Source organism: Abramis brama (genome assembly GCF_963993115.1).
Source record: "Abramis brama genome assembly, chromosome: 7".
Taxonomy (NCBI): Eukaryota; Metazoa; Chordata; class Actinopteri; order Cypriniformes; family Leuciscidae; genus Abramis; species Abramis brama.
Window position 1 is genome coordinate 6,594,959 of NC_139969.1, and position 27,076 is coordinate 6,622,034.

The 27,076-nt window shown below is 38.9% G+C and overlaps 1 protein-coding gene across 10 annotated transcripts in view; it reads left to right on the forward strand.

The window, feature by feature from the left end:
* svilb (supervillin b) overlaps positions 1–27,076 on the forward strand; it is a 64,676-nt gene that overhangs the window by 20,882 nt on the left and 16,718 nt on the right. For 5 of the 10 annotated variants that reach the window (XM_084119750.1, XM_084119744.1, XM_084119741.1 and 2 more), the window contains exons 6-26: positions 374–1,094; positions 2,471–2,554; positions 4,763–6,976; positions 7,683–7,853; positions 8,136–8,170; positions 8,310–8,374; positions 8,569–8,705; positions 9,325–9,420; positions 10,502–10,766; positions 11,142–11,228; positions 13,210–13,801; positions 15,298–15,886; positions 18,596–18,731; positions 20,873–20,917; positions 22,658–22,738; positions 23,479–23,623; positions 24,100–24,195; positions 24,316–24,396; positions 24,635–24,815; positions 25,100–25,272; positions 26,009–26,164. In XM_084119750.1, the coding sequence (XP_083975876.1) occupies positions 374–1,094; positions 2,471–2,554; positions 4,763–6,976; positions 7,683–7,853; positions 8,136–8,170; positions 8,310–8,374; positions 8,569–8,705; positions 9,325–9,420; positions 10,502–10,766; positions 11,142–11,228; positions 13,210–13,801; positions 15,298–15,886; positions 18,596–18,731; positions 20,873–20,917; positions 22,658–22,738; positions 23,479–23,623; positions 24,100–24,195; positions 24,316–24,396; positions 24,635–24,815; positions 25,100–25,272; positions 26,009–26,164 (6,150 nt within the window). The remainder of the gene's footprint in view (positions 1–373; positions 1,095–2,470; positions 2,555–4,762; positions 6,977–7,682; positions 7,854–8,135; positions 8,171–8,309; positions 8,375–8,568; positions 8,706–9,324; positions 9,421–10,501; positions 10,767–11,141; positions 11,229–13,209; positions 13,802–15,297; positions 15,887–18,595; positions 18,732–20,872; positions 20,918–22,657; positions 22,739–23,478; positions 23,624–24,099; positions 24,196–24,315; positions 24,397–24,634; positions 24,816–25,099; positions 25,273–26,008; positions 26,165–27,076) is intronic. The other 5 variants (XM_084119742.1, XM_084119747.1, XM_084119746.1 and 2 more) reach the window with 2 other exon arrangements.

Here is a 27,076-nt window from a genome sequence, read left to right on the forward strand (position 1 = left end):
ACAGTGTTGTTCTGTTATTTTGACAAACCCCTTTAAACTTTGGTACATAGAAGAAGAGGTGTGCTTTAACTTTTATTAGCAACCTGAAACCTGGCGGACAATGTAACAGCTGAAAAAATGCATTGGACAAAAAGGCCAGGTCATATCTAGTGACCACAGTATCATAGAATTTTGGACCAGTAAGCAATCACCCATTACAACCTAGATACCACACAACAACACACTAAAAAAACACTCAGAATACTGTATCAATGCCCTGGCATTGATCACACATACTTCAGAAGTAAAAAAAAATTTTTTTAATAAAATGAATTGTGTGCTGTGAATACAATGAATGTTTATGTCCTCTCACTCTCTGTTTGCCTCTCTACAGTGCGGCGCTATAGTCGTGATGAGATGGAAGCTCCAGAGCGACAATCCAGAGGTCGGACACGTCCAGATCCACAGTCGTCCGCCAATCCTGACCCGATTGGCCTTACCCCAGCAGGGTCTGACGCAGCCAGCCTCAGCTCTAAAGCGGAGCGGATCGCACTCTACAAAGCTGAACGCCGACGACAATTATCAGAACGTTACGGAATTCTCCTCGACCAGGAGGTAGATCTGGATTACACGCCACGCTACACACGTGCACGGAGAGAGTCTGACTTGTCGGACAGAGGTGCTCCTCCTGACAGGGGACGTGGTGAAAGCAGAACAGGGGGCGGTGCATTGCAAGAGCAGGATAAGGGGCGGGATCGAAGTAGCAGCAGGTCTAAATACAGCAGTTCAGGGATAGGGCGGGTCTTCATGCCTTCTGACCCCGCCCCCGATCCTGCTCCTCCGTCAGGCTTTGATGCCGAGCGAGAGAGAGAGAGGGCAATGAACTTGGAAAATTATAGACGAGCACCTGATCGAAGTCCGAAACCACGGCCACAGGAAGCTCCGGTTCCCATGGAAACAACTGCTGCCCAACCAACAAAGGGTGTTGCTGTTGTCACTGTGGCAAGTTCTCCGAGAACAGCACGCAGAGCTTCGTTGCCCACAACACGATATGGCATCTCTCCTGGAGACCTGTTCATTGAGCAACAAGCTCAAAATATCCTCAACAGACAGGGGTAAGTATGTTTGCAGAGTTCTGGATCTTAGAAATTGTTTGAGGACCCTGCTTTTGATTGACGTGGTATTATCTTCCTGTGTTGGCTTACTTCCTATTGAAACAACAAGTTGGTGCGGGACATATAAGAGGACTTGCTCTTTTTTTATATTTAGCTTGAATGAATGCTACCATATCGATGGCCTCAAAGTTAAAAAATCATGGACTAATGGCACAAAACTTCCAATCTGATTTTTAAGATGGGGTCTTTAAGTCCCATAAAAAAAGATTTTGACTAGTTTGGAATGAGGTTTTATTAAAATACAAATGTGTTAAATAATGGGTACATGAATTATGGATAAATTAAGGGACTGCATATTTACAAAGACGGATTTAAAACATATACTATAAAGAAAAGCTGCATAAAACAAGAGATTTGAGATCCCAGCTTAATTTTTAGAAATCATCCTACTGTATAAAGCAAGTAAATGCAACAGGGTTAACAATTGCCATCATCTATCTATACCGATAAACTGGTGGACTTCGACAAGGACTAATGCTTTGGGTTTTTTGCCTCACTCCAGTAATGCTAAAGCTCTTACATTCTCCTTGTAAAAATGCTGAATGGACTAGCTTTTATGTTTAGTCAAGTTCGCAGTCATGCCGGAGAGCTGGGGTGAAATACCTGTATGTAGAACTGTTCACTGGACATCAGCAAGAATTTCACTCTGAAGCTCTGCTGAAAGATACTGCATTGTTTCACCTATTTTCAATGCTTAGTCTCTCCATAGTCATGGACAAGAAATGCACATTACTTAGTATGACAGTAATTGATTGATTTCAGACATTTAGAACATTTATCTCAGCATCAGAGGAGAAAAGAAATTCATTTTATTTAAAATAAACAACCTATTGTCAGCATGAAAATACAAGTCAGCTAGTGTAACCCTCATTATTTCATAGTGATTGTTTCCATAGGAGACCCCTACAATAATTTATAAAGAGATAAACTATCTTTTATATCCAAGTACGGGTACATGTGTTTTGATCGAGTGTTACATAACTCTGAAATTCTAAACAACCCTTGAGGAGAAAGATGTCCAGACTGATGAGATCATCATACTTAAATGAAGGCCCCTAAGGCAGTAATAATGTCAGATACTAATTGAAGAACCTTAAAACTAAAGTCAGGCAAGATGACTACTGTATACAACCAGAAAGAGAGGAAACAATCAGGGATTGTGAACATACAGTAGATGTTTTATTTGTGACATTACAATAGTCCCCTTCTAGAATCTCATTTAGGATTGGTGAAGTCATGAGTGTGCTTTGTTATAGTGGTAAATGTCATGGTGTTGTTACTGTGATAACTGGGATCTGGGCCTCTGTGTTCTTTAGCTTGGCAGCTCTTTCTCAGAGTGAGTGGTCCCTCAGGAGAGACATGGACAGTGAAACATACTCACAAATCAACTGGCCATCCAGGTATCAGAGTGGGAGTGTAACCCTTTAAATTCCCTCAGTTGACCCGCTAACTCCATTTTCCAACAATTGTCCTTATCCTACTAAGTTCATGCGCACAAGTATACATTTGCACACCTTAGTTTTCATCCCCTTGACCCTTTCATCTACAGTCACCATAGATGATGGCAAACCGTTCCCTTTTTAATCTCCCCTGCATCCACTGCGTTTTTTTTACCACTGACCTTTGTTCCTCACCAAAATATGACCAGCTCCTAACAATGAACCTTGGCTTCAGTCCTTTTCAATTAGTCCCTGTCATAAAATTATAACAGGTGAAGCTTATTTGTGTGGCAGTGAGTCACTGCTGGTTGAGAGGTTATCAATAAATGGTTACAAGTAACTAATAAATGGTTACCAGGACATGATAGCTTGTTAATGATTTCATATTAGTCTATCAATAGGGTAATAAATAACTGGACTGGATTTTAAATAAGTTGGCTTGCATTTATTTATTTATTTTCTTGTGTGGTTAACATTGATTTCAGGAAAAAGCTAGCTGCAGAATTAATTGAAACAAACTATTTTAAGTTTGTTTTGATGACACTTGATACCTTTATTTTGATGACACTTTCTCTCAAAATTAGGGATGCACGATATTATCTGCAAATAAAGGCTTAAAATGTAAACATTGGCCTGATTTAAAATGATGCCGATATGCATTGCCGATAATAAGATATGTTGATTATGCATCTGCAGTAACTCACATGTGCTAGCAATATGATCACATTTGCTCTGTGGTCATTTTTTTAAGCGAACTTTTGCCTGAATGGTAATTAGATTCAATGTTTTGGATCGCTGTACTGAATTTGAGAATGCAAGTACAGAATGATGCGTCCGGTGTGCAATACAGTCATTAGCGTATGCAGCAACTTCCGCCGGGTCCTAATGTCCGCCCGGTGAGGAGTTTTATTTATTTAGAAGGTGCTGTAGGCCTACTTGTTAGAATAATAAAATGAAAAGTTAAATTCACAAATAACATTAAGATACTTGTGTTTCTGAATAAATAAAGCAGCATTTGCTGTTATAAAATCACAAATCTAGTTTGATTTAAAGGTCAGAAGCTATAGTTTACATGATGAATAAAAATCGCAAACATGACACTTGTAAATTAAATAATTTTATATATACAGTTTAATTCAATAATGTGTAATTCTTTCAAACAGATTATAAAAATAACTTCAATAAATCCAAGAAGCTCTATGGCCCTGTTTACACCTGGAATTAAGATGCATTTTGGTCGATCGGATCACAAGTGGACGAGGGAGACATACCCGTTTACACCTGGTGTTTCAATTAGTCTCTTTTGTCCACTTTCAACCACTTCTGTCCTGATTTCTTTGAGTGAAGGGTTATGGCGGGTAAATGTATGTTGTTGTTTTTTCCAGATCTTTCGATCTAATGGACAAAATAAGCGTGCGCAATTTACATATGAACGCGCCCGGAGACTACGGAAAAACATACAGTACAGAAAGCAGCAGCTTTCGTTTCTGCTCTGACAGCCACAAGACTGTGCTGAACGCTGTGAGTTTGTGTTAGAAATCAGGAAGGGTGAGAGAACATTGAGCTTGGTATGTTTTTCGTCTTCAAACCAAACTTTGTTGAAACAAAAGTTGAAATTCCACATGAGCGTTTACACTAGGAAAGCAATCTGGTCAATCCGGTCAAATGCATTTTCGACTACCTATGGAAGTGGTTGAAAGTGGACAAGCTCAAAACATTTTACACCCCATTTAAACATGTATTTAGCGTCGTCCACCTGTGATGTGATCAACCAAAACGCATCTTAATGCCAGGTGTAAACGGGGCCTAAAATATTTTTTTGCTTTTGCTGTAGACCATCTACAAATGTTAAATCCACAAATAAAATGTTAAGGTTACAACTGCATCTAAAAACAGCAGTGAATTTATTATTGTTAGTTTCAAAGCTTTCAATGTTTTCTCATTATAAAAGGAACTTTAATAATGTTTTAGTTCTAAGGAAAGTGCACAGGAAAGACTTTGTGTTGTTTCCAAAAAAAAAGGAAAAAATATCTGTATCAGCTATCCGCCAAAATGAGTTGAAAAATATCGGCATATCGACAAAATATTGTGCATCCCTACTCAAAATGATAGTAGGTCATGCTTTGAACTGGGTGAATGTTAATTCCTCTCTTTCCTCCCTTCATGAAGAATACGAGTAAGAGAGAGACAGACAAGGGAGGATATCTCAGGAAGGGTTTCTGATTCAGGGCCAGATGCATCCTCTGTCAGACGTCAACCAGCAGTTGCCCCTCAATATTTGGCTCCACGACCTCAATCTGCTAACCAGCCGCGAACACGGAGCACTGAACCCCCAATCCAACAACCGAGTCAGCTAGCAGAGGCCCGTCAACAAAGGGCACATAGTGCAGAGCGGCCACTATTCCAGCGCAATCACAGTATGGATTCACCTGCCTTTCAGCACATACCTTCAAGTGAAATGGGAATTCATCAGCGTGCCCAAAGTGCAGAGCCCCCAAACTATGAACAGATTCCTGGTGTACACCCTAGCACCATGGGTCATCAGCCTGGATTCGGGAAAATCCGGCAATCCCTACCAAGGCGAGATAGTCAAGATCCTCAACAACCGACACAAATGACACAACAATTACGCCCAGCACACAAAGATCTCCAGCAGCCATTACCTGGTCGCAGAGATGCCCCACCACCTGTACAAAAGTATCGGGCTATCCTTCAACCACTGCCTTTAGATCGGGACTCTCGCCAACCAGTTCAAGCACATGCGACTACTCAGAAGCCTCTACATGAATATGAACACACCTCGCATTTACGTCCATCACATAGGCATTATGGTCACAGCCAACCTTTGCAATACGGTACAGTCCAGGCATTACCTCCAGCCTATGGACAAATTGTCCACTCTGGACCTTCCCATGCATCTAGCCATCAATCCCCACCTTCAAATGCTCATGTAGCTCAGCCTGTGCCTGGACCTCCACTTGGCATGTCTGAGATGCTGGATCACAAAGGATGCTTAGCCTTACCTGGTTCGACATCTACTGGAAAAGAGGGTGAAGAGACAAGATGGCGTCCCAGTGCTGATCTTATTCAGCCCGTTCACAGAGAGGGTCGATCAGCATCCAGGGTGCATCCACCTTCAGAAGGGCTACTTAGGAGCAGAAAGGCTGTGCTACCCTCAGAGATCCGCCGCAGACAAAAAAGTGTGGATGATCCCATGCGTGGACAAACTGATGAAGTTTTGGAAAGTCAAAGAATCAGAAGGATTAGCCAGTCAGAGGAGACAGAGGGCAAAGGTGGAAGAAAGTTGCACCAGTTGGAAGGAAGGGAAGGGCCTGATGGAAGAGGAATGGCTCAGATGGAAGATGGCACAATAACAGGTGAAATTGGTCTAGTAAATGACAGAGAAGGGCTTGTTGACCGAAGGAACAGGCAATCCGAGGAAAGGGAGGTAGATAATGGCACAAAGAACAGTTGGACAGGTGAAGATGTGGGACGTAGTGTAAGGAAGATTGGTCAAAGAGAAGAAAACAAGCAAAGGAGTGGTATTAAAAAGGAGGAGGGTCAAGGTAATTGGAGCATTAACCAGTTAGAGGGGATGGAGCAAGGAGGTGTCAGGAAGGTTGACAAATTCAAAGAAAGAGAATGGGAAGTTGATCAAAGAAAAGGCCAAGCTGATCAGTCTGTTGAACCACTGGTACAGGGTGATAATAGAATCAGTCAGGAGGTAGAGGAGCAAGAAGGCCAAAGGTTCCTGCAAAAAGAAGTGGTAGAAGGACATGGTAGAAGACAACGGATCAATCTGTCAGAGAACGAGGAAGGGCAAGTCAGACGAAGAAGGATAAACCAATCTGAAGATGATTGGGAGGGACGTAGGGTACGTACAATTGGCCAGTTGGATGAATGGGAAGCGCAAGGAGTACATCGAATGGGCAAATCAAATGATCAGTTTGAAGGACGTGAGAAAGGACAACAGAGGTATAACCCACAACCATCTGAAGGTATGGACACCACTCCCACACAGGTACAGCTAACCAATGAACAGCATTTTCCACACAATAAGGTGGGGGAAGTTGGAGGGTACTTGCAGAAAGGTTCCTCCCTCCCACAAGCTCAACATCGCGTGAGTCAGGCTGCATGTGACCTCAGGCCAAAGGCACGAATCCGCTCCATGTCAGATATTGGAGTAACTCAGCGGTCTGCTGCATTGAGAAGTCTTGAGCGTGCTGCCAGTCGAGAGTCTACCATAGTGATGGGTCCTGGGCTTCATACGAAGGAGCCGGGTGCTGTGGCCAATGGTGAAATGGGCACCTTGGACACAAGAGTTTCTGTGGCAAAGCTGAGACATTCCTACCTGGAGAATGCTTCTGGACACAGACCTGAGCTGTACGTGGACTGGCCTGTCAGCATGCTAAGTCAAGATTTTGTCAAAGATGATGATTAAACCCACTAACCTTCAAGAAAATAACCCTTTCTTTTGGATGTAAAGTTCTGCTTTGTTAATGCAATGCCTCTACCGTATGCTGCTGTTCATTTAGAAGTTTAATTTGTAATTGCTGAAACTTTATCACACATCCAATCAACTAAGTCTGAATGGAGAAATGTTGGCTTCAACTAATGACTTTGCATTTAAAATCACTTAATCTAAACTAAATTTAAATCTATTTTAGCATCTTCTCTAACAATATTGGCTGCAGGATGAGATTTTGTAGGGTTACAAACTGTTGGATCTTAACCTTGCCTTGATCTTGTGTGAATAAATTTGGTTCTGTCTTCATCAAATGCATGATTATCATTACTAAATAAAATTGATAGTGTGATTTGTTGATTTGATTGACTTGTTGATGTATTGCTCAGTTTAAGTAGTCTGAAATATGAGGGATTTGGATAAGGGTTTTTGATTTGTGACTATCGACTAACTTTGTTATGGAGCCCCTAAACTGCCCTGAGACTTTTGTGTGTGCATGACAATTTTCTTGAATGCACACAACAATGTCTTGGGTTTTTTATGCTGCTAATTTTGCTTTAGAGACTCTTTACCTAACTAATTCTGAAAATTATCTTTTATTAAGACAATCTTTCCTGTCTAAAGGGAGTCTAAAGGTGACCAGGTTACTGTGGAGACTGATCCAGTTGTCAGCAGTGACCGGGAGAGAGGAGCTCGTCGGCCCAGACGTTATTTTTCCCCTGGTGATGACAGGAAGTCATCTGAGAGGTTTAGAACCCAGCCAATTACATCAGCCGAAAGGCTGGAGTCTGATAGGTACAGTGAAACAGGAAGTCCTTTGTTGCACTGAAATCACCAATTTATTATTAGTTGTGGTAAATTGTCTGTTTTATTCTCAAGTCTTTCACAGTATTTAAAAAAAATATGTTACTTATCAGAATTTATGAAATCTTTTTTGAAAGGTTTAGTCAGTATTTGTAATGTGCATTTGTTCTGGCTACAGTATGTTGTTAATTTTTCTTTTCTTTAGTCATCATATTACACCAGTTGAATCATCAGAGTCAGTTATTTTTGTTCTGTTTGTACTTTTTTCTTCAGGTCCCATCTTAGTCCAGAGCGTCAACATGGAGAATGTGAGTAAAAATTGAAGCAATATCAAACAAACTGTTGTACCTAATATCAGCAGCTGTGATTTGGCCAAAGTCATGATTTTACACACCATTTCTATAAAAACAGATAATATTGAGTAACTTGACCCTCTCTTTTGTGTAGTGGATGAGGAAAAAATGGATGAACGAGCTAAAATGAGTGTGGCAGCCAAGAGGTCTCTTTTCAGGGTATCAGCTCTCTGTAGCATACACAACTTGTTGAATATGAAATTTCACATGAAACTTACGGCTACAAAAACAATATTGAATATATTTGTATATATATTTAATTAGTTAATGCAGTTAATATTACCTTTGTATGTATAGCCATCATTTTTTTTTTCTTTGTGACCTTTTCTGGTCCATCTGTTCTTGTCTGGCAGGAGCTGGAGAAGACTTCAGATGGAGGTGTACCCAAACCTCGGTCACGCAATGCTGCGGTTGAGCGGAGACTCAGACGAGTGCAAGATCGTTCACGGACACAGCCCGTCACGTCAGAGGAAGTTGTCATTGCTACTACGTAAATAATTTCCTACTTTTTGTGATGTAAAGGATCTGGTTTTCATATCATTCAATTTTACCTGCTATTTTAAGTCAAGTCAAGTCAATTTCCTTGGCAGAAACCAAGCCAGTTCTCCTCTGGCCAACGAACGAACACTGTGTGATTATGATTCAGGCTGCATCACAAGTCAGAATTCAGATCCGGATCAGTAGCTTTCAAATTTTCATCATTAAAATATTGTTTTAAAGAAATAGTTTTGCCAGAAGTTATTAATTCAGTTTACTCACCCTCATGTCATTCTAAACCAGAATGCTGTTGTTTTTTCTGTGGAACTCAAAGAGAATTTTGAAGAAGCAAGTTATGTCAACAAATAATGTCTAACTCTTTAAAAAAAAAAGTACTTAACGACTAAGTACTTTTTTCATTTTTGGAGCTTGTGGTCATTACGGTGAATGTTTTGTTTTTGCGAGAAAAATTACAGCATACAACATGAGGATGAGTAAATAGTGACAGAATTTTTCATTGTGGGTTAACTGTTCCTTTGAAATATATACCCATCACTGACCACTTCATCACCCCTTCTTTTGCAATAATTCTTGTTCACTTCATTCCTTTTTTGTCTTGTCCTCCTCTAAAGTTCCCCTGCTCCCCCTTCCCAAGTCATCACTGTTCAAACCACTGCTCCCAGAATCCCCAGTCCTGCCGTAGTCAGCACTTCCATGACTAGCTTCAGGTATCATTTGAATGCTTTATTTTATTATGTATACTTTTCAGTGTATACGTGATAATTTAGGAATTGTTGTCTTGAGCTACATGCTGTTTCCTAGTTTGTTCATTGCTTAACTTGGGCTTTTTACAGACATGACAGCACGATTGCATATTAATAGAGAATTCATACCATACTTGAAAGAAAGAGTCTAATTAAATGGTTCATTCATTCTGGTGTGTTGGATTATTCAATTCATTCTCAAAAATGTCTCTTTGGGAATGTTTATGTGACAGTGCGCCATCTGCTGGTGGATTTTACGTTCACACGCTGTTGTAAATGTTGTTGGGAGTGTGAAAACAATGGCTGGCATGCAGTTACGGGTTATGCAGTTCCTCAATTTTGTAATGTGAGCATGTGCCTGTGTCTATGAAAAAGTTAGAGTATATTAATGTGTGTAAGCATGTGCAGATGTTTTGGGTGTCTACATCAGCGCGTGGTCACCCAGATTAGCTGTAAATAGTCACATGGTTAGCAGCAAAAACACATTCTACATTCTTCATGCACACCCAAATGTCAGAGGTGTCACCCATCTGTCAAGAAGACGTTTATGAAAGTGACAGAGGAGGAGATTACCTTAAACTAGGACAAAGGACAAAAAAATAAAAAAATAAAGTTTCACTCAAATGAAGTACAAGAACACAACACCAATGCATTTGAGTCCTATGTCTTTTTTTTAACCTTGTATAGATTGAAACAATGGCTTGGCAGTGAATTGAACTCCGTTTGTGTGTGTTTAATTAGGTGAAACTTACAAGATTATTTGCACCTGTTTACTTGTTTACTAAGTACATGTTTACGAAGTTCTTGCCACAGTCTGTTCAGTTACACCTATACAGATCTTTTTTGCTCTACTTGATGACTGAGTCTTAAAGACACAGGTTTGGATAAACAAATGCACAAACTAGGATAGTTACTGTGATGTGATACTGCGATAGTTACTATAATTGTTTATGAATCGTTTTGTGTGCAATTTTGTTAGCAGCCAGACTGGTCTCTGTGTGTAGTGTTTTATTATTGCATAAACAACCTGTAATTCTCCTCCCAGTTTGCAGGCATCATCAGCACATGGATCGGCCCACCATGAGCAGGAGAAAGATGATGTTTCAAAGGAGGCGGTTGCGGGAGAAGGGGACTTGGGGTCTAATGAACCGGACCTATCAGCACTAAGCCTGGCTGAGAAGATGGCATTATTCAATCGCTTGTCGCAACCCTCTGGCCAATCAGCTAACGGACTCCGCTCGGACACACGCCAGCGAAGGGCCAATGCCCGCTTTCAGACCCAACCTATTACCCAGGGCGAGGTTGATCAGGTGAGGTCTCCTTTTTAACTCTTTTTATGGAAACCACTTAAGGAAATGGATATTTTTGCTTTGAGTAGGCTACTTTAAAGGTGAAATCTGAACATTTCTATGCTAGTTGCACCAAGTTTACAGAGGTTATGTATTATTATTAGTCAGTTATTTTTGTTATAAGGCCATTACTTATTTTATTGTCTTTGTGTGTTTGCATATATTTGAAAATTATTTCAGTTTGGTGGCGTTAGAGATGATGGCCTTTACTTTAGAGATGATTATAGAGAGGTTTAAAAAAAACCAAACATTGTCTTTCATTCTGAATCATTTAGCGTTGTAATTGACTTCAGTCAATACTCTCTTGAAAGTGAAGAGATATTGTGCCATTCACAGGAATTTACAAAAGACGTAGACCCGTCCAGTCTCACAGATCAACGCGCTGTGACTAATGATTCTGTTGGTCCCCCTCAGAGCGAGCAAGTAAGAGACCCTGGACTGAGACTTTTGATTGGCTGAGCAGTGAGAGCTTTGCCTTGGCAGCAGCTGCTGATTGGTTAATTGCTGAGGCCCCGACAACATTGCATTTTCCAACTGGATATTTGCTACTGCTGAGTTGCATTATACCTGCTTTGTGATTTTGACCAGTTTCATTTCTTAATGTAGTAACTGCATTTCACTGCATTCTGTCATTTACTCATTCCCCCCCCCCCCAAATTAATGGAATGAGATGTTTGGCAGGATGTTCATGTTGATTTTTTTTCTTCATATAGCAAAAGCATATGGAGAACAGGGACTGTCAGTATCTTTTCCTCACACAGCGCTATATCATATAGCATCAAATGATTTGAATTACACCGTGGTATGTCTGAATACTTGACTCTGATTGGCTGGAAGGTGTGCAATAAAACCGTTTAATGCACAGGTAGTTCCAAATCAGTTTAATCACTGTTTTATATTAATGCACAGTTTTCCTTGAAGGACACACACACATCATTTGCACACAGATCATGCTGCGCATACACAGCTTACACATTTAGGAGCACGGTAACTTATCAACGCTGCCCCACGATTTTTAATTATTAAAATATCTACGCTACGGAATCGCTACATTATATGTCTCAGTAAGAAGGGGGTAACATCGTTGGTTTTGAAGTAATTAAACTCATATCTTCGTTGTTAATAGAGAAAGACACTGCACAGATGCAGGTAATTCACACACGCATCTCTCTCTCTTTCTCAATAATTTATCTCTGTGTCTGATTTAAAGTGCACAGAATTCTAGATAGCGAGCCGTAAATGACAAAAAATTGTATCCTTCCATTCAAATATTGCACTGCAAACATCAATAAGAGCTTTAATTGTCAATGCAGGCCAGTGATTATGGTATAATTGGGATAATCCACGACATTTAATTCTATTTAATGTGCACTTTTATTTTGAAAAAACTCTACTTAGAGGTAATATAATATTAATGAAATAAGAGGCCACTTAAGTGTACTTAAAGAAAGTTCACTTTCATGACTGTTTCACGCATAATTTTAAAAAAATGCACTTTCTAATAATGTTAGAAAATATTTTACTTTAAAGTACATTTTTAAATCATTATGTATTAGTAATTTTTTGTCATGCATTAAAAAAATAGACATTTTGATGCACATGTAAAGAATATATAATTGGAACTGTAATGTGTTTTTCTATATTACAGTAATACATCTTAAATGTACCAAAATGGAACTATCATTACAAATGTGTACAAATATTGCATTATTACATGATACACAAGTTTTAAAAAGAAATTATGAAATAGATGAAATTACGAAATTATAGAAATAGCATATGTACATGAAATTATACATAAAGATTTAGTAAAAAGCATTCTTAAGTTCAACTAATTGAGTTTAGTATCAATTTTAACTATGATACATTTTCTTTAATTGCAAATAACATGCAGTTAAGTGCCCGAAAACGTTACATTTAGTTCACACTTAAGTATATTATTTTAAAGCATATTATTTCCATAATAAGTACTATTTTTAGAAGTATGCTAGAGTGCACTTAATTTTTCACAATGGACAAGCAACTTTTATGGTGCTTTTATTGAAGAATTTTTTTTTTTAGAAGATTGAATCTGTGCTTGCTATGAGAGAAATTCAGCTATCGGACAGTTTTTGTCAAGAAAGTGAAATCAAACTTGCGTTTTAAACACCCAGACCTTGATGATGATGATGATGATGATGATGATGATGATGATGATGATTATGATGGTGATGTAAACAAAAATTCTGGTTTGTTGCATGTCTGAGAAGTTAACTGATTAGATTGTTTGGTATGCAAAGCACATCCAATCTCTGCAAGCTGCCTGTGTGTCCTGCATATGACCTCTGACCTCTCTGGCGTCTGTAAATGTGAACGCCATCTAAAAAGACATCTGAAAATACAACTATTCTTTTTTTCTTTCCAGCTGCAAAATGGAAGCGTGAAGTTGGAGCCTCTCTCTGCATCACTGGTCCGCTCTGTTACTGCGGTCACCGCCCAGGCTTCTGTTGCCATGGTGACAAGCGCTTCCCCATCAATGACCGCAGATGTTCGCATGGGGATGTCCGCAGCTCCGCCCTCTACTCAGGCCTCGCCCAATCAGACTCAGCTACCGGCCTATGAGAGAGGACTTCGATACTTCAGTCTTACAGAGAGTGGGGAAAATCCCACACCTGATGTTCAGTCTCCGCCCCCCGCAGTGCAGCCCAGCCAATCAGGATACAGCAAGGGTGGGGCTGAGCTGATTTCAGCCAATGGGCAGAGGCAGGATGAAAGTGGGTGGAGGGGAAGACTTGGGTACTTAGGGAGAGAGGAGAGAGAGACAGAGCTCCCCAGTGCGACTTCCCCTCCGCACACACATGCTCCAAGACACACCCCCCCTCACGGCAGGGGAGATGCAGAGCTGAGCGGCCCGCGAGAGAGGGAAAAAGAAAGCTCACCCGTCTCGCAGGGAGGCTACCTTTCACCAGACAATCATCAGACGGCAAGAGGAAGCGGTTCCAGAGCTGTCATCTCAGGTAAGGTTAGATAGAACAAAAAAGAAAAGTATATTAAAAGGGGTGCAAACCTCTCAGCTGTGTCTATTGTTTCTGTACATGCAGTCACACACATGCACACATGCATGATGCACGTCTGCACGATGCAGCCGGCCTCTGTTCGGGTTAACCGGGTTAACTGGGCTCCCAGCCTACACGCTGCTCGAGTCGAATGTGATTAGCATAATTTATCATACATCAAGCGTGCAGCTTTCTTTGTCTGAGCCGTGCAAAACTAATGATGCTGAAATGAATCGGGCAGAAGGCAAAGTGGAGTGATGCTCCCCTCTGTGGCTTTTGTTTGCGTTCCCAGCCAAAGCTGTTACTATCCATTCGTCTGGAAGCAAGAGGCGTGTATGTGTGAATTTTGTAGTAAAGAGGGAGATGAATGAAAGACTGGAGCGGTAAGGCGGATGGAAGTGTGCCCACATTGATACAGACATGTTGTCATCCCACAGAAAAAACACAGGAGGTTATCAGGTTCATGTCTGCCACATGTTATAGGACAGCCATGACAGCAGAATGCGACAGTGGCTTTCACAGGATAAAGGATGTTTTTAACATGTTTTTTTTGTGTGTGTGTGTGTGTGTGTGTGTGTGGCAGTGGTGCTTTAGAGTGCTGTCTGTTCATGTGTGTCAGCTATTGATTGAGCCCCATGATAAACTAGAGAGAGTGTGTGTAAGCTGATGTGCAATGCAGTTTCTAGGTTTTATGTATGAAGTTTTTTTTTCTGTATCTGGTGCATTGAATAGCTATGGCTAGACACATGTTTGTGTATTATTAACTGGATGGATATAAATATTTGAATGGTATATTAGTGTTGGCTGCCTGATTGGCTGTTATACATGTGTATTTCGATTGATTTATACTGATATAATGATTCTGGATATAGGGTCAATCTCATGAATCCTGAAAATGGGTGATGTCCAGTTAATAATTTCACCTCCCTCACCATAAAAAACAAAACAACAAAAAACAAAGATTTTATTTTTTCAAATTCTCACATTTTTTCAGTAATAATTCTCATTTAATTCTCTTTTTTACTGTATTAAAGTACAAAATGTTGAAGTCCAAACTGCACGATCAACTGTTAATTAATTCACACTGATATAGTGCCTCTAATTCAGAATTGATGAATTCATTTTTGAATTCATTTTTTTATTAAAATAAATCAGCAAAACAATCAGCATAATGTAATACTATGCAATAATAACTTTTAAAGGTAGTACAACAAATACTGCCATGATGTATAAATGCATTACAAATTGAAAGTAATTTTTTTTGCATTACAGTAATGGGGATTTATGGTGTGCTTAATTGTCATTAAAATTAATGTCACAATATTCATAAAATTACCTAAATGTCCATTCTTTATGCAAAATGTATGTTTCTTTTTTTTCTTTTTGGGAGAAATTTACCCTTTAAGGCTCTTTCTATGTGTATTTGCTCTCATGCTAGACTCAATGTGTTTCTCCAGATGTCCCTGATCCCAGTGTTCCCGGGAGGACGGTGAGCACTGCTGCGGTCTCCTCCAGAATTTCATCACACACCTCACACTCGCTTACTTACCTCCAGCAAACCCAGTCGTACACTCCTCCGCAACCTCAACCAAAACCAGTGCAGCACCCTCAAGTCTACACACCGACACTCAGCCGACCCCAAACACAACCCTACAGCCCGCCGACACCGCCACAGACACAGGCCAAACTACAAACACACCTCATTTCTGACTTTCAACCTCACTCCCACGTTGACTCTCAGGCTCCTCCATGGCAAACTCAGGTGTCCTCTGAACCCCAACAGCAGACACAACCCAGAGTACCCCCACAGACACAGCCGAAACCACAATCCTTCCTTCCTCCTCAGTCACATGCCTACATTCCCTCTCAACCCAAGATACCTCCTCAAACCCAGCCAAAACCCCAGTGCTTCATACCACCTCAAACAAAACCCCAAGAAGAGATCCTGGGAAAATACGGCCCTTCTGCACCCATCGTCTCCAAAGACCAGCAGCCAGAGATCCACGAAGATCCAGAGGCCATGACATCTATGTCAATCAAAGAGAGGTGTGTTGGCTACTTCACTTGTACATCAGCTGTGAGCATACCAGACATCCCATCCTGCATAAACATTCCTAGCCTGACTACGTCAGACTTTGTACTTCCGCTCAATTTCATTTCGCTTCTGTACTCAGTCTGAGACAGCGTAATAGCTTTCCGTTTTCCTCCGGCCTGAAAACAGCCGGCCAATCAACGAACAGAGGGCGGGCTGAGAGCCGTGACGACGTAGACACTGATTGTACCGTGGATGCGTAGATTTACTTCACATAATCTGCAAAAGTCGTTCACAGCCATGTTCACTCTGGTATTTCGCTCGATGGTTTTGTTTTCGCATCATACATGTGTTTACAGTGGAAGTTAGATGCGGCTGAGCATGCGCATAACACATGCCATAACCAAACGTTATGTGATTGGCTTACGGGTAACCAATGATTTTAAACTTCAGACAAGCGCTATTACCAGGCTAAAACATTCCCGGGAGATGGCACAATCCCTCCCACCACCACCACCATAATATAAAAAAATATATTATACCATTATATTCATTCACGTAAGCCACCTAACACAGGTTCGTTCATTCAATAGTATTCATGCGCCAAAAGTGATGTAGCTAAGTGTGACGAAAAAAGAGGCTAGGGTCTCCACAAAATCTGAACGCAAGTGTTCACAGGAGACGCATTTGAAACTTGTGATAATACCAGGTGTAAAGGTTATGCATCTTGTGATTGGTTCACCGAAAATGCATCTTAAAGCAGGGCTCAGTAATTTCGGGATTTCTTCGCTGTATTCTCGCTTTTTGCTCGCAGGTTTCTTTCTAGAGCTCCCCCTACAGCTTCGGAATAGATATTTGACAACACTGTTGTAAAAACTCGTTGGCGATTCTCAGACACCAGAGGCTAGTAGATCAACGACATCAAAGCAGATGGGATATTCTTTAAAACGTCTTCTTCATTCGGGTTCGAACACAATAACGTGAGGGAGCACAATAATGACAGCATTTTAGCAGATTTATTTTGGCCGTAAAGCAATTCGTTACATCGCGAGACCTGATATCACGCGATACTTCCTGACGCGGCGGCCGGCGGCCCGCCGGCTCAAAGTTGCAAGTGCGGATTTTCCGCTCACGGGCACCAGGGGGGTGCGAAACGACCACCATTCAACCCGAAATAAGTAATATAACCATTCCAGTGACTCCGAAGCTGTTCAGTTAAGGTAAAAAAGTTACTTAGTTCACCTTTAATACCAGGTGGAAAAAGGCTTTATTTCTCGCTAGCTTGCTTAATTTCTGGGATATTGTATATCATTTGCGGCCATCAGGGAGCCGCTATCAATATGCGGGAGACTCCTGCACATTCCGGGAGAGGTGGGATGTCTGGCAGGGTTGCCAAGTTTGTGAAACAAAACCAGCCCAAGTGCTATTCAAAACCAGGGGAGTGGGGAGGGTTTCAGGGGGGTCACTTCAACCCGCAGACTAATAAAAACAACCCCGGGCAACAGTATAAAAAGTATCCCAATTCGTTGGGAACACCGCGGACTTGGCAACTCTGATGTCTGGAATACAGATAACCCTATTTATAGTAATTCACACAAAATATGGCAGATTAGCATAAAATAGTCAGTTCCCATAAAGAAATTGATTTTTAATTTGGTAAACATATAAACTTTAAAATGACCTTACAGGTCTCGACAATAGCCTGTGGTACATATTTTATTTACCTTACCAAACTTATTACTCGCCGTAAATACAATAACATTCATTATTACTGTTTGGGGTCAGTAAGATTTTTTCTCTTATGCTCACAAAGGCTGGATGTATTATACATATTATTTTACAATTTACAAGAACTGTTTTCTATTTTGATATATTTTAAAATATAATTTATTTGTGTGATGACAAAGCTGAATTTTCACCATCATCACTCCAGTCTTTAGTGTCACATGATCCTTCAGAAACCTGAATTTTAGTAAGAAAAAAATCTTATTATTTTCAATGTTGAGCTGAACAGTTGTGCTGTCTCATATTTTGGTGGAAACCGTGATGCTTTTTTCGTGATTCTTTAATGAATAGGTAGGAATTATTTTAAATAGAAATCTTTTGTACCGTTATAAGTGTATTTACTGTCAAATTTAATGTCTCCCTGTCGAATAGAAATAATTTCTATAAAAAAAAAAATATTTTTTTGTTCCGTTGTGTATATATAACTTATGTGTTATGCTAGAAGGCAAGATTTTTATGTGTCAGGATTAGTTTATGAAAGGTAGCATAATAATAGCATGTTAAAAGCACACTCATCATGGCATATTGCGGTGTAAGAAACAGTGGCACATGGCTGGAGATTTTTCAGGGTGACTGGAGCTGTTCTCCTTCTGTCTTGTCTTATAAATGAAATTGGGTCATCTCTGCTCTCCGCGAGCTCTGATAATGCGGACAGCACTATTTTAGCACTCCAGCTTTCCCCACAGGGCAGGATGAAATGAGTATAGACAGAGAGAGAGAGAGAACGAACCATGACAAAGTAGTATGAGAATGCTGAATTGTGAAGAATTTTGTATGCTTTAGTATTTGGTGTGATTTCTGAATGAGTTTTAAGTACCAATATCCCTTTAATTTCTTTTTCAATTGTCATTTCTTGCATTTTATACAGTAGATCTGCATGATTTTTGCCTCTACAATGTTCAAGATGGAGTGAAGCGTTTGACTCTTTTCTTTCTCAGGTTAGCCATGTTGAAGAAGAGTGGAGAGGATGATTGGAAAAACAGGATCAACAAGAAACAGGAAGCTATACAGGAAGTGGTGTCTGTAAGCGAGAAGAGCAGTCAAATAGTGGAGGAGCAAGGCTTTAAGAAAAAGGTAAGAATATGTTGCCTTTCAAAATCAAATATAGAAATTCATCACAGTTTTTTGATATATATATAGTCATGAATGTATTACAATTGTCTTAGCTGTCTCCACCACTTAGCCACTTTTCAAATGGTTCCTACATCTCTGTTTGCAAGTAATAACTAGCAAAACATTAGTATAGGTTTGTAATGTTCTTAAATTAAATTCACTTTTTATGTTGATATGAAATAATACTCAGTAGAGATTTTAGCATTTTATTATTTTGATGGAAAATCTTTGTAAAGAAACCTGTCAAATCACTATTTTCTCATTGTTAGGGTTTCTCATTGACAATTATGACAGTTTTTTTTTGTGTGTGAACTTAATTCTATCTTATCAGTATTTATACTCAAATGTATTTGGCTGTTCAAATAAAAGAATAGTTAAACTTATATGAGCATTATTGATTGGCTTGTTAATCACATCAGGATTAAGGATTATTTTATTTTTTTAAATCATTGAGGAAAGATGTAAGACCTCATGATGTATGATGTACATTAAATTGTCTACATGTAATTGTATTTTTCCCCCTTGTAAATGTACAGGTATTACATTTTTACAGAACTGTAAGAAACACATTGTCCAAAATAATACTTAAAGTCCCCTAAATAATTTTTATCCCCTAAAACTCCTCTTTTGATAATCAAAGTGACCGATTTAAATGTTTTTTTTTTCCTGTGAAAATAATTTCTTCAGCTTGAATGTAACTCTACACCCTTGCTTAATCTGGTATACGTGGAGCCAGCCATGATATGCAAATTAGTCCTTGCCTCCACTCAATCACACCAGTGTGGACTACCTGATCCATTCAGTCAAATGCTACACAATGACAAGTGGAAATATTGGTTTAAATTAGCCATATATAGCCATAACCAGAAACTGATTGAAGAGTGAATTAGGCTTGTCTACAAGTCGATGTATCAGAATGGTAATGCGTTTTATGTATCGCTCTCTACAGTGTCAGACACATAACGGTGATTGATATGATTAGCCTTTGGCCTGACTACTTTATCAAACAGCTAATAACTTGTTGCTAATGTTAAACAAACTATGACAGACAGACAGCTGCCTTCTAAAAAACATCCTTATTGGAAACGCTTTGAACATTATAGAAAGTCAGTGGAAAAAGGCATATACTGTAGTTCATCATAACATCGTAATATACATCTTATACATATACACCCGCTATATATGTACCCGGTTTTCCTGTCCCTTCTTAAAAGTGTTCTTGTGCTCGCCGTGGAAAAGCATGTTGACAAGTTTGGTTACTTGTTTTTGATGGTAGGGAACACGGGCGGTTTCAAACCACGTTTTTGAGACTGTCTTTGGTACACTGCAGTTTTAAGGAGAAAATACTCCGCAATGGTGTTGACTGATGAATTAGCACATGGTTTGTCTTAAAGTATATTCAAAACACCCCACATAGACATTTTAGGTATAGTAGTGAAGTACTAGTACTCAAATACTTCATACATATGATGACATTGAATTGGGACTGGTGCTATCAAGCTGTGAAATTACAAAAAAAGCACCTTAAAAGTGTCAGAAATTATTCGTTCAACTCTAAAATACATGAGAATCTCTTTTTTTTTCACAAGAAGTGAGAACAAATGACATTTAATGTCCTGATGCAACACCTCTTATGGTGCCATATGGACATGGAATACTTTTATGGTGCTTTTTTTAATCAAATGGCTAGGATATTCTTTAAAAAAATCACCCTTTGTGTTCCACAGAACAAAAGAAAGATGACTGTGAGTAAATTATGGTAATTTTCATTTTTGGTGAACTATTCTTAATCTCAACTGTGAATCAGATGTGTTATTCTAATTTGTGAATAGTAACACAATCATTTACTGAAGCAGGCAAAGCTGTGAATTGACTGCCCAGTCTGATGAGTCATTTCACAGCGTGGTGTTCACTGAGTTTTATAAAGTAACTTGTGCGTTCCTGAGTTATTGTGATTCACTCAATTCAGCAAGTGCAGAGGTTAAAGCAAACCGTTTTCAGTTTATCCAAAGATAAAGGCCAAGTCTTTCACACCAAACAGCTTTTTTCTAGTCTTAGCTTTTTGTCCTTCACACACACAAATGCATCTCCTGTGTGTTTAGGACAAGACTGTTATCAGTGAATTCACATCATCTGAGCAGCTCTGGGTAAGCACCAGCATCAATGGCTGTCCTAGGAAATTTTGGCTTTAGCTGCAAGATGATTGGCTGACCTGCTAGTGCAAACTGCAATTTGATTGGCTGTTTCTTAAGGACTGACACGCTGCTTGCTTTATCTTCTAAATTAATCTTATTTTGCCATTTCAGTTGGTAACTCTTACAATAAAGTCTCATTTGTTCACATGAGTTAACTCCATTAGTTGACATGAACTAACAGCAAACAATAACTACTGCATTTATTAATCTTTATAAATTTAAATATTTACTAATACATTTTGTATTAGTGCAGTTGCATCTGTTAACCTAAGTTAATGCATGATTAACATGAACAACGAACAATTGTATTTTTATTAGCATTAACAAAGATAATACATTGAAAAAAATAAATGAAAAAAATACATTGCTTATTGCTAGTTCATGTTACTGTATTTAATGCATTAACTAATGTTAACTAATGAGACCTTATTGTAAAGTGTTACCTTTTAGTTTGTTTTCTGGTGGCTATAATAAATGAATATTTGCTTCTCTCTGAAATGTTACTGCTGTTGAAATGTTAGGAATATGCTGTAACAATTTCACTTAACATTATAAACGAATCCTCATTATACTGCCGTTATAGACCTTTTGCTTCTCTTGTTAGTTTTGATGTGTGTCCAAATCAAATTCTAGCATGTTTTAGGATTAAACACCTTGCACCTTTATTATATATAGAAACCAAAATGGTCTGTGTATGTTATCATGTTAATAATTTGGTGTATTTTTGAGCCTATGTGGTTCATATTAATCTGTTATATTTCAGTTTTCGATTTTTGTTTACTTTTGTTCACTCTCAGAAAAAAAGGTACAAAAGTAGTCACTGGGTTGTCACCCAAAAAGTAAACATTTTGGAGTGTACATTAATCAACATTCATGAATTTAAATGTATCCAAATTAGCCCGAAGGCTTGATTTCATTGGTTGTCCCTTTGTCAGATGTAATTAGGCCTAAAAAGAAACAAGAGAGAAAAACAATAACAACAATACTTACTTTCAATGTACTTTTCTTCCCTATTGTGAGGTATATCCAAGTGAAAAATGTAGGGCAGAACTTGATTTTGCTTATGGGGAATTGATTGGGTGGTTGGATGGTGGTGGTTTGCTATTGGTTGATCTCATGTGAGTGACAGGTTGTCCCGCCCCCGTGCCAGTAAACACGCCTTTAGAGAAGAGAAGAGATGTCACTAAAGGTTATTTTGATTAAAGATCATGAGGCCACATGAATTTAAATACAAATATGCACATGAATAAATCATTCATAATAAATACTGAATTGTTCCATAAAAAAATTATAATTGTTTATTTTTATTTCATAGTGACTTTACCCTTAAATGGTACATATTAGTATCGTAAAGGTACATATTAGTACCTTTTGAAAGGAAACTTCCCCAGTGACAGCTTTTGTCCCTTTATTTCTGAGAAGTGCCAAAACGTATTATTGTACAATGTTAGCTGCCACTCGATGTCGATTGCAAAATCTGTGTCCTGATGCTAAACCAGTTGAGAACCACTGGTCCACACTTAGAGATGTTGCATTTTTTCCTTTGGCTTTTTTCCCCCTCATTCATTCTCCGCCATATCTGAGTTATTTTCTACTTCCTTCACTATCAACTCTGTAATCATTGTCTCTTGCTCTTTCATCCACTCTTGTTTTCTATCTACTTCCTGTTTCATCCTTATCCACTGTCTGTAGGAGCCTGTCTTTTCCTCCACCTACTCTCCTCCTCCTCTCCCATCTACCCCAAAATGCCAATATGTAGAACATCAAGGCCAGGTAAGAGAGAGCTTGTGCATTTTGGAACCATTTCATTTCTAACATAACTCTACAAAAGGTCTGAAATTTTAACTTTGCCTATCCATTTTCCTTCCTTCCTTCCTTCCTTCCTTCCTTCCTTCCTTCCTTCCTTCCTTCCTTCCTTCCTTCCTTCCTTCCTTCCTTCCTTCCTTCCAGTAAGACTTACTGACTTCCTGACTTCCTTCCTGACTGAATGACAACAAAGTCACAAAAAATACTTAACACATATCTCTGCTTTAATACATCAGCGGTAAAAATTGGCTGGTTTCATTTACTGTAGTTTATGAAGGACTCTTATTATTAGTTTGCATAATTTATCCTTTAATTCACTGTGAATGATAGTAGAAAACACTTATATTTCTCTGATGGAAACAGGCAGCTCTGTACATAACTCTCAGGGCAAATGCATTCATTAAATGAGTGTTGGCAGCATAAATGCATAAATATAATTTAGATGCACAAATGCACCGCACTTTGAGTAAGGATTACTGTATTTTTGGCTTTTGCTGTTGACTGATAAATTTCAATACTGTATATACAGCAAAGAGAATAGTCATATTCAAACGTTTTGTAAGTGCTTTGGACAGTTTGCTGATGAATGCTTGTGTGATGTATCCTTATGTGGTCTGTCCTGTATGTTCAAGTCGTTGGTCTTTCCTTGCTGTGAATTTATCAAGATGATCTATAGGCATCATATCTGTTTTGTCTCATCTAATCAGAAACTTGAAGAGGGGGAGGGGAAGATGTCCATTGAAGAGAGGAAACAGATGATCTCGACCCGAGAGGAGGCGTGGCAGAGCACAGGGAAGGGTGTGGCCAATGACTCGACCCAGTACACAGTGGCTGCCAGGATGGTGAAAAAAGGTTAGAATGTGCAAACACAAAGATCGGATATTAAATAATATATTGTTGTATTATAAAATGCTACAAATATTTTTAATGCTAAAAATACAAAAAAATAAATCTAATACATTTTCATACATTTTCCTAAAACTAACTAAACACATTTAATAATCAAATAATGAATTACTGAAAAACCTTGAAAGTATTGCTACATTTTAAATGTTTTAAAACCACATTGATTCAAAAATATAAGTTTACTTTATTAAGTGAGAAGACAACCTAGCCATCATAGACATTATACAAAATATTTGGTCCCATAATGCTGCTTTTGGCAAATTGGAAATATTTCAGTGGGTATATTTTGTTGTGTTGAGCTATTTCAATTACTTTTGTTTGATTTGTTCATTGCAAACTTTTACAACTTTTAAACGATTACAACTGTACATACATGCTTACAGATATGGAATATTTAAAATTAAACTAAATGTGTGTGTCAGGTCTGGCCGCTTCTTCTGCAGTGGTCAGTCCGATTCTGTCTCCAGTCTCTGCTAAACTGAAGAGCAGTGTGTCGGCTATCTCTAAACCACAGGAAGGTAAATTAGACAAACACTCGCTACATTAAAAGAAAGAAGATATTCCTCTTTAGAAAGTCACAACGTTTGGAAATGTTGTTCCGCCATAATAACTGGGGCAAAAAACCTGATGTGCTGCAGATATTGAGGTCAGAGCAGAAATGGAGTCTGATAAGAAGTTGGAAAAGCTGGAGACGTTTCTGGGGCGTTTGAACAGTAAAGGTAAGTTGATTGATGCAAGATCTGCTCATTTTCTAGTCCTTTTTGCAGGAGGATGTTATAAGTCCATTATAGAAGTCAGAGTAGGAATGATTGTTGAATCATTTGGTGTCTTTAAAAAAAGAAGCTTCATGACATATTATTTCGATTGCTGTCACAGTGTCCTAATAATGTACCTTTTATTGAAGCCATTGCGCTGTCTCTCTCTCTCTCATTTTCTACCTTCCTTCCTCCTCCTTAGTATCAGGTTTGCAGGAGACGACACTGACGGTAACAGAAAAGGCAGTGAAGGAAGTGATGCGATTGGATGATGAGGTCTTTTCAAAGTTTTACCGCCACATGACAGATATTCCCCGCAGCATGAGTAGCAGAATGCATCTGGAGGAGGACTTTGATGCCATCTTTGGAAAACAAGCACCAATGTAATTTTTGTGCTTCTTTAATAGGCTATACATGTATACAAGCATGTACATTTATTTTATATTGAAAAAATATTTAATATAATATAATACATTTTTTATATTCATTGTTATATTTTATATTTATTTATTTATTTTATATCTATTTATTTATTTATTTATTTTTACAAAGAATATTGCATCTTTTCTTTTACATTAATTTTTTTTTAAAGATGCTTGTAGGCATTGAAATATTTGACATTTGAAAGACTTGGCTGTCTGACTTCTGGCCTGTCTTTGGCTTTCAGGTTGACATCGGCGATGGTGCAGCACAAGCGGGCTGTTCGTCCCTCTCGTAACGTCCAGGCATCCAGGAACCCGTTAAAGATTCTCGCTGCAAGAGAAGACATCCGTCAGGAGTACACAGAGCAGAGACTGAATGTCGGGCAGCTGGAGAGCAAGAGAATTAAACAGGAGAAAAGTGAGTCGATAAGTAGTGGATGGAAAGGTGCCTCAGTTCAGTGTTGTTACCATATGCACAGTTACTTCCTGGTTTTCGATAAGCCAGCTTTGGCATTTCCAGTGAACTATTAGCTGTAATTCTGCATTTGCTGTACATCGACACAAAACCATCAATACTTGACTTTTTAATGTTGTATTTATATTTGAATGCAGTTATCACACTTACCTAATTTGCCAATAAACCAGTTTTATTCATTGCAATGAAGACTTGAAGCTAATGGCAACATTGGAATAAGAAATAATTGGAGACGCACACGCAACATTTTTCCAGCACTTCAAATGTTATTTTAATGTGATGACCAAAAACATTATTTGTTCATCCTTCTGATATTGTCCTCATTTGTAAAAGTGAACTTTTCAAGATGTAGGAAATCCAACATTTGATAGAAAACAAATTTATTCAACAAAAAAAAGAAAAATGCGCTATAACCGGTAGATGGCGGAAGAGGAGCATTTATTGCCTCATATTAGCCATTTCCTGTAATATGTTTTCACACGTTTTGCTTTTGAATAAATATTAATGATTATGAGAATCAATTATGAGAGCATATGAATAAATAAAAAAATATGATGTGCCCGGATAATTCATTAATAATCAAATTTGTGATCAATTTTGACTGTATTATAAGAAGATTAATAAAACATATTTAGTTTTTTCCTGTTGTAATAATATGTTTTTTACGTGTGTTTTCCAGTGAGCAAGAGCTCCAGTTTGTCAGACGCAGCCCTGGCTGGTCTGGCCAGTAAAGAAAGCTACAGCAGCGTGAGTCTGCGTAGTGTCAGCATCTCAGAGCAGATGACCAATAACAGCGCAGCTCCCTACAAAAAACTCATGCTCATGCAGGTCAAAGGTCAGTCTGTAGTACCCTAACACTGTGTCTAACCAAGCACGATGTGATGCATGGAATTGGATATACCAGGGGTATTTCTCAAACGGAAGGCTGCATCTCTCGGCTGCAGCGTCATCAAACGTAGCTGAAGGCCAACTCAATTTGAAGGACCCTTGGAAGGCAGCCTTGGTTTCTCAGCCTGTTTTGAAGGATGCATCGGATGTAGTCTTTGCGGCCTTAAATCACCCACAATCCTTTGCACACATTCCAATTCACGAAAAACGGAAAACGAGTTGTTACTGAGCTTGAGTTTATTATGAAATATAAGACAAAAATAATGTTTTCGGACATGACATCTTTTGTTTTGCTGTAAATTTATCACTTACTCTAAACTGACAATAATGTAAGCCAATAGGAGACCCCAGCAGCTGTCATTCACTGTATTGCATTAATAATAAGCCAGTTAATATAAAGATTTGTAATATAAAGTATTTTTCCAAAATAAAGTTTTAATAGTATTAAAACTATCCTGTGGGGGCGGGAACATATGTGACGTAGCTATGCACACTTACTAGATTGTCTCATTCTAGCGTTTAAAGGTACACTATGCAAGATTTGTACCTTAATATAACACCTTTGAAATCATTTCGATGGTAAACGAACTCGTAGTAGGGCGAATCATACCGATAGCAAATCAGGGGGGGGACGCCGCTGGCAAAACCAGCAATGCCGGTTTGAGAGGTGGCGCGAACAAATCTCGCGAGAATCACGACTTGCTTTACGGCACGACGTCACATGCATCAACAACATATGAAGCAGCCTCTATGGAAGACACTAGCACGCATTTCAGACGTGAATCATGGCAGAGTCGACGAAGAAAACGAAGAAAGCGCGGTCGGAAGAGTGCAGAGACGGCTCTGTGTGAGTGGTATT